The 15,785-nt window shown below is 41.6% G+C and overlaps 1 protein-coding gene across 2 annotated transcripts in view; it reads right to left on the bottom strand.

Annotated features, from left to right (window-relative positions):
* The window catches only part of TRIM66 (tripartite motif containing 66), a 52,297-nt gene that overhangs the window by 25,432 nt on the left and 11,080 nt on the right, over positions 1-15,785 (bottom strand). For both annotated transcript variants that reach the window (XM_079965883.1, XM_079965882.1), the window contains exons 2-10: positions 15,168-15,272; positions 11,578-11,725; positions 9,965-10,097; positions 8,456-8,572; positions 6,996-7,110; positions 6,270-6,416; positions 4,247-4,364; positions 2,252-3,183; positions 1,539-1,685 (exon numbers count right to left, since the gene is read on the bottom strand). In XM_079965883.1, coding sequence (XP_079822009.1) covers positions 1,539-1,685; positions 2,252-3,183; positions 4,247-4,364; positions 6,270-6,416; positions 6,996-7,110; positions 8,456-8,572; positions 9,965-10,097; positions 11,578-11,725; positions 15,168-15,176 — 1,866 coding nt within the window. In that variant the 5' untranslated portion in view covers positions 15,177-15,272. The remainder of the gene's footprint in view (positions 1-1,538; positions 1,686-2,251; positions 3,184-4,246; positions 4,365-6,269; positions 6,417-6,995; positions 7,111-8,455; positions 8,573-9,964; positions 10,098-11,577; positions 11,726-15,167; positions 15,273-15,785) is intronic.

The following is a 15,785-nucleotide window of genomic DNA, read 5'->3' as shown; positions in this document are numbered from 1 at the left end:
TAGGAATTAAGCCTTTAGCTTGGCAGGTCAGGCCCTGTGCTGTGTATGTCAGCATCGCCCTTGAGCCAGTGTCACCAACTGGACTCATGCACTTGAACCCTGACTGGGCTAGGCGAGCTGGGTAGCACTTCCAGAGACCACCAGGTCCAAGTGCTGTGGACTCACAGCTTAGAGCTGTGAGCACCGGATTCACTTCCACAATACAGTCGTCGCACAGCAGAGTATAGCAGAGTCTGGCAGTGTATAAACAACTCGGAGAGCAGCTCTGTAGAATATCTTCTTTTATTCTATAACTACAGCTATAATACAAAACTATATACAGAGCTAAATAGGTCTAATGATAAATGAATGCTACACTGAGTGTCTGCAGCTGCTCTTAGCAGCAACCTTATCTCTACACACGATCTCTAACACACTCTCTCTCTCTCTCTCTCTCTCTCTCTCTCTCCCCCCCCCCCCCCCGACACACTAACTGACTGACTGACTTGGTGCTGGAGCTGAATAAGTAGAAAGCAAAACACTGCTCCTCCTCTCTGGAGAATCAGCAGACTCGTCAGAAGATTCTTGGATATGGGAGGGGTGAAATCTCCTCAGTGTAGAGGTTCGGGAGGAACGGTCCCTATCTTCTTTTAGAGGTCTGAAAACTGTACTGTTTAGACAGGTCTTTACAATATGAATTTCTCTTTTTAGCCAACCAGTATCTACTGATGTTTCAGTGAAGTTTTTTATTGTGTTTTATAGATATTTATAGACTGATATTATTGTGTTGTATATGTTCTGGGCCTCCTTTATATATTTTACGAAAGTGTGGATTATAAATGTTCAAACAAATACATAACTGCCACCTTTGGGCTCCAACTACCTATGAGCATTTGACAGGCTGCCCCAGCATTACGACAGCATTAAGAGGAGGCCGATGCAAGGAACAAGACTGTGGATGAACTGAGTGAATTCCCCCTATTCCCTCCATCATGCAATTATTGCTGCTTGTTTTTGAACACCTAAATAGGGTGTTCAAATAATTGTGAACACTGGGATTTCCCTCCATCCTTGTGTAGAAAAGAAATGTCAGGAACAAAGCAGCCCTAAAAATATGTCTTTTGCAGCATTGCCTGGAGATCAACAAATCAGAATTCATGAAAAACTCCCATCGAAATTTCCACTCAAGGCTTTATGTGATTTTTCAATCAGTTTGTAGTGCAAACGTACAATGTACATTGCCCCAAAATGTAAAAATGTACATTTGCATTACAAATGCCTTTCTTCTATTCTTTTCTATATTAACAACTATGAAACAGGTATAGAAATAACATGAGAGTCTCAAGGGCAATTTAAGCACTTGTATGGACACATTCACCGTGTTCCAAGGATATGGGTTTCTACAAAGAACAATCTCCCCTACAAAGATGAAATTTCACCCCTGACCTTCATTCTTGTCAAAGTGCTGAAAGAGAGAAGTAGTCTTCAAAGAAGCCATATAGAGCTACCGAAACATTTTCTCTTATGTTTAAAAAAAGAAAAGAAGAAGCTCTGTGTACCTTTCTGACTGGATTCAACAAAGTACTCTCTGGGGAGTGAATACTGACAATAGCATCTTCCAATGGCTGTGACATAGGTGGAATCATGTTTCTATCAAGAGGAAGTGCTGGTTTTTGACCTTCTGAATCAGTGGAATCTTCACCAACCTATGATAAGGGAATAAGCAGCACAGATTCATTAATAGCACCAAGATCAGTTTAGGTAATGAGTCGTAATATGAAAAATCCTTTTGATGGAACACCCTTATTCTATTTGTACACACAGGGATCATTTCCAGATGATCTGTAGACTGAGCCACCCTCCTAATTTGTTTGCAGGGAGATTAGTTGATTTTGCCCATTAGTTAACATTCAATCAGATTTGTTTGCAGTGAAGTTAGATAACACTGTGTCAAAGCAAGTGTTCTCACACTCCCCAGTGCATTTCCTCATCACTTTCTTTACTGCAAAAAGTCCAATCTTTTGCAGAAGAGCTCCAAATCAACTTTAATTGGGAAACCAGAATTTGCCAGTGTGTTATCGAATCCCACCTAAAAATAGCGAAGCCTGGAAGGGCCTACTGAGTTCACAGGTGTCAGCCCATTTATTAACAATTACTGGCTTTAAATCTGTGCTAACCTATCTCATTGGAGCCTACTTGGTACCAAGTTTTGGTTAGGGCATTTAAACAGCTAGAGACCAAAAAAAGAAAATGACAGACCTAGCAAACTCACCTGCTGGGCTTCATCCTGGCTTTGCTGCTGAACTGCCGTCGGCTGCCTCACAATGTAGTTTATTTGCCCCACAATTGTTTGCTGAACATGCTGAGGCTGCTTGGCCTGATTCACTTGCAGGCTCGGTTGCTGAGCCTGGAGGAGAAGCTCCAGATCTTTCTTCATTTCCTCCAGTTCAAACTGGTGGTGCATAATGTCCAAACTCTGCTGTAGCACTTGTTCGTGAGCCTTCTCGTTCTGACCTGTCGTAGATGACTGCTGTGGTGACAGTGGCGGCGGCGGTGGCGGCGGCAAGGGTGGCTGTTCCTGCTGCTGCTGTTGCAAGTGATTCAGCTTTAGCTTCTGGAGAGGACCAAGCTGAACTTGCACTGTCGGACTGTGCAGAGCAGATTGCGCAGGCAGCTGCTGGGAATGTCCAGCCTGGCCTTGTTGACCATCATGGAGGGGAAGGGGATAAATGGGATGTGCTGCCTGTTGCAACGGCTGCTCTTGGGAATGCTTTCCCATCCTGGCAGATAAGCTATCGTGCTCCTGGTGAGATTTCTGCTCGGCACAAGGCTGCAGTGTTTTCACGGGTCGAGAGGTGCACCTCTGTTCTCTTTCGTGCTGCTGCTGGCTATACTGCAGAGGGAAATGCTGCTGGTGGTGCTGCATCTCAGGAGGCTGTCGGAAGGAATGAGCATGGCTCATGGTTTGATGAGGAAGCTGTCCTTTATTCATGTGTGGGATGTTAAGGCAATGGGTGCAGCACACAGGGGTAGGGCAATGAACAGGAGGCTGAAACTGGTGGGACTGGTTGTTGAGAGAGTCATGCTGTGGTGCTGGCGAATGGTGTCCGTGATGATGATACAAGGAGGGCTGCATTCCTTGCATACTTCCATAGGATGGCACTTCTGAGTGATGGATTGGTCCCCCCTCCATTGACAAGTGGCCTGCAGAAAGCAAGGAAGAAATAAAAAAGGGAAGGATGCACCAGCAAAAGGGAGAAAAACACCCACCCACCCACCAGGAGGGGGTCAACATGTGCTAGAAACAGGCTATCAAATCTTCCTTCAGGGGAAACCTTCTTCAGAAATACTTCCACAGAATCGCACCTTTTGCATTATCTCCTAGTGTCTGAGTATCAAATAGAGGCATATAGTGAATTGTTGTTGTTTTAAGCCCTGTTAAAAGTAGAGGACTGGTGAGATAATAGCCAGCCCAAATGGGGATGTATGACTTTTTCCCAAATTGTCATTTGTAGCACTTCCATAAAGACACTGTAAGCCAGGGGTCAGCAAACTTTTTCAGCAGGGGGCCGGCTCCCTCAGACCTTGTGGGGGGCCGGACTATATTTTGAAAAAAAATGAACAAATTCCTATGCCGCACAAATAATCCAGAGATGCATTTTAAATAAAAGCACACAATCTACTCATGTAAGAACACACTGATTCCCGGATCATCCGCAGGCCAGATTAGAAGACGATTGGGCCAGATCCGGCCCCCAGGCCTTAGTTTGCCTACCCATGCTGTAAGCAATCTTTTAATTTCAGAAGGGCTTGTGAGATTATTTCAATAGTAGCTATTTCAGTGTGTAGGTGGGTGTCTACTACATGGCCGCCTTTTGGTCCCCCCCCCCAAAAAAAGTTTCTCCAGATATGGAAAGGACTACATCAACATTATCCCCCTACTTTCAATCAGGTCTTTGATTCTGGCATGGTTATTTATGTATGGATATGCATGTGTGTGAGCGTGTTTTCATTCTTATGCCACCAAAGCAAAATAGTGGCGCCTATGTCACTCGCATAGGGGTATAACTCACAACTTGGCCTTTTTCCGCACGCACCCTTTTGACTCACCTTGTAGCAGCTTTTGGGTGACATATTAAGTGTGACTTACAAAGAATTGTCACAGTGGTAGCAGTGGAAAAATTAACATCAATACTGATAATACACACACACACATATTTTCATCTAATGAACTCAAAGGAAACCTAACATTGTATACTTTTTTTACCTAAATTGGACAGTTGTTTAGTCCAGAAAGATGGGTCCCATGTGAATCTGACCTTCCAAGGAGGACCTGCATCAGTATTACAGTTTGTTTCTAGTAAACGCTGGATCTGAAACACAATCTGGTAACAAATAAAAAAAATACTGTTAGAGTTAATGATGATCAATGCTTTATCAATCACAGCTGATTATGACTTATAACTTTAAATGACCCTACATTTCCATTTTCCATTATTGCTTACTTGCCCATTCAGTTATCCTTTTATTTCATTTCGCTTTTTGCTTTGCTTACATTTTCAAGGCAAGAATCTCCTAGCTAAAGTGAACTAATGAGAGAAAAGGAATTCATGTTGAAATCAGGGACTCCTAAGCCAGTTGTCCATCACTGCAGGAGAAATGATTTTGCATGCAGACAACAACAGGAATGTAATGTCTGCTATGCAAACTTCAGTGGAGAGTAAAGTTACTCAGATTGCTATGGAGACCAGCAAATAGCCTGAAATAGTGAACAAGAAGTATGCTTCTGCAAAACTGGCACTTTTGCAAGTGCCACATAATGTATGTTCCACATTTGTGAGGAGTCATTCCTTTAATAAGGCAGCACCTTTGTTGTGGCAGACATATGATTTAGTTAATGATTTTTCTTTTAAAGTCATTGATTTTTATCTTTGTTTTTAAGGATGGCGGTGATTCTATGTACACTTGTTTTTAACTGGTGTATGACTTTATCCGTGTTTTTATTTATAATTCTATCCGTACACCACTTGGGAAATTTCTTTTGATCTAGTGGTTTATTAATTCTCTAAATAAAATAAATAATTGATAAGTTGCTGATGTATGAAACAAGACTGAGATAACAATCCACAATACTTTACTGTGTAAGCAAATCCTTACTGTCTCACAATCTTTCTCCCATAATTACAAACGATATTTTTATATGTGTTTTTCCCAATAAAGTACTGCACATAGAGAGCAACCTAAAGCCATACCCAGAAACTCCACTGTGAGCATAGGATCTCTCTTTCACACTAATCTCATCTGGAATATTACTGATTCAGCAAAATGGAATCCTATGCATATTTACTCAGAAGTAAGTCTGCGTTCATAAGACAACCAGATCTGCACTACACAGGGCTAGTTTAGGGGGTCTAATTATTTGTTATGGGCATTTACTCTTTACAGTACACATGTGTACCTTTTGTATTTTCATTATTTGCTTTAGCTCCTACCATATTAATGCAGATTTTTAGTTCATGTTGCCTTACATTGTCTTGGTTGCCTCTTCGGAAGACAGGTAATTAATACATACTTAAATACATAAATGCATCATTATTGTGCTGTATCTTCAGTTCACACCAGTTCCATATCCTGTCCCACACTAGATGAAAGTAACGGGAAGCTACTGTAAATCATGAATGAGGTAGGCGTTATGTGAATGACTGTGTTAGCATGGGGGGAAAGGCACTGGATCTTGTTCCATTTCCTATGCTTCTGGGTCAGCACTAAAGTCCCATGCTGATGACAAGAAAACATCCTATGCACTGTATATGCACTATATATGCTTCCAGATGACTGGTTGTGTGGGTGATTGGCACCATGTTTTAGCATGAAAAGCAGTCTCAATCTATATAAGGACTAGGGATGGGCAAATCAATAAACTTCCAGACCATGCCACTTTTGCATTTGTTTGCCCATAATTCAACTGTTCCATTTCCACTTTAATCTGTGTATTTCCACTCAAACCAGAAGTTTCTAAACATATTAGGCCATATTCAGCTAATGCACTGCCCTAGCAGAAGCCCCCACAAAGATTCCCACTAATGCAGAATTAACTTTTTAATGGAGTCGCTTGCCAACCTCCTTTTTGCTTCAGCTTCTGGAAGACCTAGAAGTACTCTTAAAAGTCTAGAGCCACCAGTACAGTAGAAGAGTTCATGAATTTTTCCCATTAGCTTCTTTGGGGACTTGGTTTTCTCCCTTCCCTTCCTTTTTTGCATTTTGGGATTGCAGTGAGCATTTAGACTTACCAGCTCCTTACTGAAGAGGAATGGAACACTGTTTTTACTGCACACTGCCCAGCTGAGAAAGTTCTGCACGTGTTCAAATTGCCTGTTTAACACCATGATGCCCTGAAGCTGTTGTTCCAGTTTCTGCTTCCTTTCACTGGTGATTCTCTGTCAAGAGTCAGAAACAAAAGAAACTACTCATCATAGGCATTGGACCTGTGATGATGCCTCTTGCTTGCTTGGATGAAAGATGGAGAAACGTGTGTAGGTGTCAGAAACATCTAAGAAAAGTCAGAAAACTTTTGCTTTTGCATGGGTGGAATATAGCCTACTGTAGAAAGATAAGACTCAATTTGTTGCTCCGCTCAATGTTGCCATCAGTCCTTCCCACTTTTGCCTCTGACCTCACTCGCCACTGGCATGTGACCTCCAGAAGATTGCCCATGAGAGAATGCAGCTCTCAGGCTGAAAAACTTTCCCCACTCCTGATATAGGCAGTCCCACTGGTACTGTAGGCACCATGGACATCTAGCTGTGCTGTTTCCAAATCTCTTGCCCAGCTGCCCTTCTCCCAAAGCACCCTATTCATTACCAGACATTCCCACATCAGCGGAGGAAGGACTCCCCCTTTCAGTTTTTCTCACCCCGTGCATTTCTTGACCTTTGAGTTCGCCACATAAATAAATTGTTGTTTTTATGTCTGCATGTAATGATCTGCCTTAGCTACGTTAGAACCACCCTACTTACCTCTAGCTGTTCAAGTAGAACATTCGTTCTCTTATTTATTTCACTGATCAGGAGCATCTTGGCCATTTTGATCTGGTTTTCCACTTTCCTTTGCAGGTGCTTTACTTCAAACAATCTGTAGAAAAGAAGCCATTGACAACTTCACTGTGTGTACCCATATATGAGAAGGTTTGTGAATGCATTATCAATTGCACCAGGAAGCCAACTAGTGTATATGGCTTGCATCTTTCAAAGCACTTAGTACTATGATCTGGCTAATATCATGATTCTAAGCTTGCATGCACTTCTGCTAACTTAAAATACATGCTTCATGGATTCAAACATAGGACTTTTCAAAAGAGTTTTGCTGAATCAGGGTGACAAGTCAACACTGCCTAATTTTAGCAAATTTGCCAGGTTTCTTGAGAAAGCAATGATTATATTTGTCTAGTTCATTATTAATAGATTATAGCAAAACCTTTATATATGTATACTAAGTTGTCAGACTGAAGTTCTCAGCATTTTATCATTGAGGGTAATTGGTGTGGCTATTCTTGTATCATTGGAGACAGAAAGAAACCCTTTTAACTGCTGTAATATTGGCAACTCCTTATTGGGCATACTTATTATTGCATTCTTTATATCTCACCAAGCATTACTTGAGCTTAGATTTGAATTGAGTTTTCCTACATCTAACCCTGAATGACCTAGCTATTATTCTGTTGTTGTTTAGTTGTTTAGTCGTGTCCGACTCTTTGTGATCCCGTGGAGCAGAGCACGCCAGGCACTCCTGTCTTCCACTGACTCCTGCAGTTTGGTCAAACTCATGTTCATAGCTTCGAGAACACTGTCCAACCATCTCGTCCTCTGTTGTCCCCTTCTCCTTGTGCCCTCAATCTTTCTAAGCTACTAATTATTCTAAGCTACTAATTTAGGATAGCAATCCACTGAACAGAACATAGTTCTGAACAAACTTGCACAAGACTGGACTGTAAATTTAGCAAAATGCCAAAGGATGTTTGCCCTCCCATCTAACACAGCTAGGCAAACTGGCCACCTCTTCCACATGTTACTGAATACCTAGAACAAGACAGCATGGTAGCCAGATCTCCTCTCTTTGAAGTGTTTACCTCCAGCAAAAGCACACACCCCATACTTTTCTGCCCAAGAGGGTCAGAGAGTTCTGCATACTTTCCCCTTCATCACTCCAGATATGGAATCAAAGAAAAGTGGGGGTGGGGTGGGGGAAGCAAGTAGGCAAGCCACACCCCTTTCCTTCAGATGATGTGCCCCAGTTATGTCCCTACTTAGGCCACCTTCAAAAACATCACTGACTGCCTTATTGTGAGAACATCAGGCTGAGGCCAAACGCAGCCATCCAGGCCAGGTCTCTCTTTCTGTTCCTTGTAAAGTGTTTGTATCCTGTCCCCAGCCACACCTTCTCTGTTCTTCCTTGCCTAGAATGTGTCCTTGAAAGTTACCTGTCTTCAATCTGTTTGGCTGAGACTTGCACCCCATTTTTCTTCTCTTCCACTTTAGCCGTCACATTTTCCAGGATGGCTCTCTGGTTTTGTAAAGCTTCGTGGAGATGCCTGAACCTAGGAAAAGAAGAGAAGCCTTTTGTGTGGTTTTTTATTCTTCTGCTAATAAATTCATAAATTAACAGTGAGCAGTCTTCAGTTCAAATCCAGCGCAAGAAGGTTTTGCGCCTCTGGCATGTGGCCCCTGACAGATTGCCCATATGGGAACGTGATCCTCAGGCCAAAACATGTTCCCCACCCCTGCACCAGACCATATGGGCAGGTTCATACATCACTTGTACTGTCTAGATTTGACTACTCAACACATAAATGACACACCACTAAATATGCAAACTGCCTCCACTGAACAACAAAGTGCCTGAAAAGAGGAGACACCTTTGTCTTTGGTGTTTGACCCATGATGGCGCCTTCACATATGGAAGTCACACATGATGCAGTCAGGAAGTGTTAAATATGTATGTTTGAAGATAGGGCAGATCGACAGCATACATTTAAAGCACATTCAATACACATCCAAAATACATGGACTTCCCCAAAGAACCCTGGGAACTGAAGTTTTCCCCACACAGAGCTACTATTCTCAACACCTACACTTCCCAGGATTATTTGGGGCAAGTTATGCACTTTAAACAGGTATGGAATGTGTTTTAAATGTATGGTGTGGATCTGCCCAAGGTCCAGTCAACCAAAAACTTTCCAGAAGACCCCAGCAGCTTTTCTACTGTCTTGGCATCATTATTCATTTACCACCCAGTCAAGGCCTGGACTACCAGATTATGTGTGCAAATCTGGGTACATATTTGACAGCTGCCTTCTCCTAAAACTGTTTCCTGAACCACATTAGTTTTTTATTATTCATATATATTCCACAACTATCAAAAATCACAATATCATTTGTAACTGCTATACAGACTGCTTCACCTTCCCTTCATAATCACAAATGTCTACTAACTGCACACATGAGGATTTCACAAGTGTGTGCTGAAGAACCGAGGAAACCACAATAATTTTCATATGTGAAGTCGAACCCAGCTTTGCTCCAAATAACCTCCAAAGATGAATCTAAAACCTGCACTGGCCTATACTTTCCGTTCTTCCTCCAAATTCTTTCCCACTTTCACAGTATTCAAATGGGACACAAAATGTGCTCACAGCCCAATCCTGTCCAAACTAATTTGGAAGTTACCTCCACTGAGTACTATGAGACTTTTTCCCAAGAAAGGTTTCAATTCTGAACTGGGTCTTACCTCTAGGTAAGACAGGATGGTGTGGTAAGTGCATCATGTGAAAACAGTGGAAGTTTACATTGCATAGTGGGATGTGTGACCTTCTGTACAGCTGAAGAAACATTGTGATAAAAAAATAAAGTGGGGCAACCTTATCCTTTCAATCACTAGGCTCTTCCTTGTAGCACTAGACTAAGAACAAAGGACAATAAATATTTAGTACCTGTGTTCCTTGTGCTCCGTTAGAAGGCAGCAGCGGCAAGTGAGGGCATCGCAGGTTTCACAAAACAGTTTGAGTGTCTCTTGACTGTGCATTGGGCAGAACAAGGGAAATTCACTTGTTTCCCCATCAGCTCCTGGAAAGCAGGATTAAAACAAAATTACTCCAGAGGTATACAAAAATGCCATGGCATTTGCCTTAAGTTCTTGCCCTACTGTCATTTTACTGCTCTCCCCCTATTCTCTTGTAATTTTATTGAGTTTGGAATAGAGCATGTAATCTGAGCACTCTTATGCAAAATAAACAAATTTGCATTTATAGTTTATTTTCCTAATCTATTTTAAGCACGACACCAGAGTTTCTTTGGCGCACAATGTCAACAGCAAAGCAGAAAGAAGATCACCTATCCTGAGTATAATTTGCTTAATTCAACCACTAACCGATTCTGTTCTCAAAGCTCTGTATGAAATGCTTCAGGTTCTACCATACGTATTTATCCATCCTCATGCTAGAATGCACATACGTTGAGTTCCGAAGTTTTCCCAAATCAGTAGGTGTATGTGATCTTCCTTTCCCCCAAGAAGCATGCCTAATAAATATTGATATGCACATGCATCAGATCCCTTAGTCCCTGTGAGATTGTTCTGATTCAATCACTTACTACTAGCTTCAAAGAAAGGAAAACTACCAGACACTAATGGGAGTTGAGTATAAATACGGTCTTTTTCTTTTTCTTTTTTGTTACTGGCATGCCTGCCTCCTAGGACAGTTAAGGGGAAAGTCATTTACATTCTTAAGGCAAGTTTCCAGCCAAGTTCCCATTCCGAAGACTTGCTCAACTTCATTTCCTCAAATTCACAACCAGCTTTTGCCTCATCTAGATGTAATGTATAATACAGCATGTTACATACTTTATTAAACTGCCACTTGTATGTAGCAGTGTTGCATATTTTATTAGGGTATGCATTAACTTTGGTGCCATGTTTTCTTTTGATGGACATGTAGTTATCTGGCATCTTTCTTCTATGCTTATCACTGCATGAATTTTAAATTAATGAAATTAACAAATAATGAAAAGCTAGATTCTCCCAGTCTCATTTTGCATACTGAAGACAAGAACTGAGGGTCTTAATTCCAGAAAACATTTCAACAAAGGTGGGCAAAAAACCCCAGGGGATTTCTGAAGCTTTCTTCAGAAGTAAAGACCTTAAACACCTACACACTAAAGCTACTGATGCTCTCCACAAATCTCCACTACTTTGACTGTGGAGAAAACATTCCAATATGTCATCTGTGTTGCATTTAGTTTCCGAGGAACTTGAGAGGACTCTGGAATGGGGTAGAGATTGCTGGAGGACTGACTTTGCCTTCTAGTGCATTTGTAAAAATATTTTCCCCAGATGTAAGTTTCCCTTGGTAAACTCCTTGATCTAAGGAAAACAGCCATTTTCTTCCTATATACATAAAAATGTAAGGTTGTTGACAACAGAATGGCAGGCAACAAGCAAGCAAGCAGTGCAGGTGGCAGGTGACACAAGTCAACTGTTTAAAGGGGGCAAGTGGCACTTCACTGTGAAGTTTGGCAAAAACAGAACCGCATGAGATTACATTTCTACCTGAACATCCCTTCAATGGTATAGGCAAGAAATTGTCTCCTGTTTCCTTGCCATGCCCATGCTCTTCTGTACACAAGCTGCATAGCCACTTGTTGCAGTTAGTACACAGACTGTGTGCAGGCCTCTTCTCTTTACATCCAGAGCAATTCTGCAATGATAATAAGAACAACAGCTTAGACCTGAATAAAACTAAACTTAAATTTGGGGTGCCTCCCATTAACTCACAGAGATGTCTAAACTTAATGCAAATGTGGAAGTTGGACTTTTTAAAGATTGCACATCTTTTACACTTTTGCAAGTCAAAAGCATGTTGAGGTACAGAAAATAATAATAATTTTTTTTAATCTATATCCTGCCCTCCCCAGTCACTCTGGGAAGCTTTCAACATATATAAAAGCACAATAAAACACCAGAGATTGAATCTGCGGACATCTGGATGCAAGATAGATTCTCTACCATTGAGCCACAGTCCTGATTACACAAAAAGAATTGTCACGCAAATATATGTTTGCAGCATGCAGTTGTGTATGAAAAGCTCTCTGCACACAACAGATGGCTGGGAGAATACCCTAGTAGATAGAGTATGTTTGGAAAGCGACAAAGCAGAGTTCAAACAATTCAGATAAACACTGTTAACAAAGCATCGAGGGGAAAGCATTCTGCATATATTTGAAGGCATGCTCTTCCCTTTTGCTTTGCATTTTCCATGGGTGTACCTCTTGGAAAGACATAGCAGGCTCGGCCCGGATGAGACCTTGCCAAATTAATCTTCGGTACACAGATAAGGAAAACACTCTCAAACATCAAATTGTGAAAAATTGTATATAAGCTGAGAAGCTTCTTATGGCTTGCCAAAAAAATGTATGAAGAACTAGTGACTCACTGGAAAGATAGGAAGCATAAAAAATGACAGGCATATACATATAATGTTCCTGGGTAGATATTTTGGATAGGAATTATTGATTCTCTGTTTATTATAAGCACACCGCAGCTGCATAGCTTAGTGTAAGGTTAGTTGTGCTATCTGATTTTTTGATGTGTGTGTTGATTCTACAACACTCTTAACTAAACATGTGGTGATTCCTGAACAAGGCAACGGGCAAAACAGGCTGTAGACTGGCATCCTGTCAACTTTTAATTCCAGGGTTATGAAATATCAATAAACATTTTGGTTATTCCATTTACCTTATACCCTACATGGGGTTCCATGATAACTGATCAGCTGTATATGCTTACAGCTATTTCGTACTGTTGGTACACTGCCACCACAGCTGGAGGCAGCAGTACTTCTGAAAGCCACAGGAGGGAAGAGTGGCCTTGTGTTCGAATCCTGCTTTTAGGCTTCGTACAGGCAACTGGTTGGCCACTGTGAGAGAAGGATGCTGGACTAGATGGGCTATGGGCCCGATTCAACAGGCTCTTCTTATTGTTTCACCATTTTTGCACTTTCCAATTCTTATGTCATTCATCTTTGCAATAGCCTAGTCAAGTAAATTAGACTGAGAAACAATACTCCAGGCAAAGTAAACACTCTTATTTGTATGCTACCTCAAACTAGCTCTCAATAATCAAGACACTCCAATGTATTTTTAAAAAGTTTGCTTGTAATTCCAAGCCGGGTGGCAGAGTGCTGGAAGCAAGTGGTTGCTTTACAGAATTACTAAATTTTTGAAATGAGCTGATATCGGGACTGGGGGGTGTCCGAAATGTTGAAATCTGGAGCTGCCTATATTTGTTACTATGTACTCTGATACTCCTCAACATGTAAATGTGTAAATAAACAAGAATACTGCAAAGATAGTACAAGTTTCTGTAGTATTCTCTCTTCCAAAGCAAAGGGATCCCATTAGGGCAACCCTGGCCTGAACTTCCCACTGTGTAGGAAAAGTAGAGGGGACGTTGAGGTAAAAAACTAAGATAGGTCACTCTGTCACACACTAGTTACTTTTCTGTTAACTTTTCAAAGACTGCAATTGGTTTCAAGGCTGTACTGCTTTATCTTTACTTCAAAGTCTTCAGCGAACCAGTATTATTTCTTTAACAAAAACAAATATAAAGCAATTGCAGAAGATACTTTCCTTCTCTGTTGGTGATTCCTGTGTGGCACTTGTGATAAAAAAATGTTTTTTACAGGCTCGTTAGGCTTCAAGGCAAATGTAGCCCCACAAAACCACAGTATTTGATTTCAGCTGGCAGTCCCAAAGCTGCCCCTTCCTTTTCCTTTCCATGCTGGCTACAAAGAATATACTTAGATTGATTCAAAGCAACCAGTAAAACTCTTTGTAAGGTGAACATTCTAGGCAGGGAAGCAACCTCAGCTGCAGCAGCCACATAAATGCTTATCTAATGCTTTTCATGCTAAAATAGCATACCCTCCAACATGCTGCTGATCAAACTTGGGACGCTCGTTTTTAGCTCCCAAGCTTTCGCGGGAGCCAGATGACTTGCATAAGACTTAAAAACAAGCGTCTTTTGGTCCGGTGCCTGACTCGTGCCAGAGCACCAGACTCCCAAATGGGGATCATTCCATGATCCAATCAGAAGTCAGGATGTCCTGCTCAAATCAGGAGGGTTGAAGAGTATGAAATAGTCTGCACCAATAATCTAAAATCACATCCACACCACACATGGCTTCCCCCAAAGAATCCTGAAAACTGCAATGCTCACTTCTGTAGCAAAAGGAACCCCCTTGCCTGGAATTCGCTGCTCCCTCCAGCCCTCCGCTTTCCCTCATTAACTTTCTGCCTCCCAAACGTTCTCACCGTATTTGCACTCCAGCCTTGTGCAACATAATTGGCTGCGCTGAAACATTAGGGGAACTATTGCGTCATCAAACAGGGAACAGTTAGTTACCATAAGATAAATCCCTTGGGTTTGAAACTTGATCCGCCTACATTAATAGCCACCTGAGGGTGCTTCCAGGTGTCTGCTTCCTCTGCAGCATCTAAACTGGAAGCAGAATGGGGAAGTCTGCCTTATTTTCTCCACCAGCCCTGCTGCTGCCACCTTCTTCCCCTCCTTTCCTGTTTATTTGATTTTAAGCCTGCAGACTGGGCCTCGTCTACGTTTAAGCTTACGTGTACAGCACCTGGTGTTTTTAGGTGCTTAGTAAACATGGCATAGTGGGGTTAGTAGACTACGACTTGGTAGACTGGGGTTCCAAAGGCTACTCAGCCACGAAACATAACATTCAAAACTCCATTCAGCTTGGGTTGTTGCAAGGATAAAATATGGAGGGGGAGAACCAAGTAGGCCACCTTAAGTTCCTTGGGATGAAAATGAGATATAAATGTAATACTCAATAAATAAAACAATCAGAGAAGGAAGTACTTCGCAGAAGCTGAGGATCCTATCATTGCCTTCTGCACTATCAATGCTACGCTGCCTGTACTTAACCTGAATGACCATTATTTGTGACAACTAATAGTGTTAAGCCAAGGGAGTGGCTCATATTCACAGGAGACCCATTGACTTCCATTATTTTACTCCATTTATTTCAATGGGTGTACTCTTAAGTACACCTTGATTGTCTATTGCCCCTGATGTGGTTCTGTGGCCACCAGGCGTGCTTCAGAATATTGTCCACTTACCCTCGCCATGGCTTGGTTTATTGTAGCAGAAGTCCCCAATAAATAAATGTTCAGCTACATTCCTTGGTAAATTGAAGTGTAAGAAAATGGGACATGAGAAGATACCTAAGCAAAGAGGTAGAAAAGAAGAACAGTTCAGGAAATAAAATAAACTGCTATTTCACAAACGAGTTTTAAAATATGTACACCAAAGCATGACAGTGGTACACCCACTCGGCTGGGACTGGCTATGGAACTGTGTATCTATTTCTAAATATGCACAATGTGTGATGCAGAAGATTGGAGAAGGGACAGAGCTCAGTGGTACAGCATGTGCGTTGCAAGCCAACGGTCCCAGGTTCAATCCCTGGCATCCCCAGGTGAGAAAGATTCCCATCTGAGACCCTGGAGGGGTTCATATTTACACTGCCAGTCAATGTAGACAATGCAGTGGAGACAATGCAGAAGCAGACAGACCAGTGGTCTCGCTTTAAATAAGGCAGGCTTCTGCTGTTGTATATTTCACCAAAACTTTGCTTCAGGAAATGTGACCTTTTATCCTACAATTCTAGTTTAAAAATTATGGGCTTTAAAAAATAAGAGAAAGAAAACATCATCTGTTATACACAGTAATGGATA

The sequence above is a fragment of the Podarcis cretensis genome, assembly GCF_951804945.1.
Source record: "Podarcis cretensis genome assembly, chromosome: 1".
Classification (NCBI taxonomy): domain Eukaryota; kingdom Metazoa; phylum Chordata; class Lepidosauria; order Squamata; family Lacertidae; genus Podarcis; species Podarcis cretensis.
Note: the sequence above shows the minus strand (reverse complement) of the source record. Positions and strands in the feature narration are given on the sequence as shown.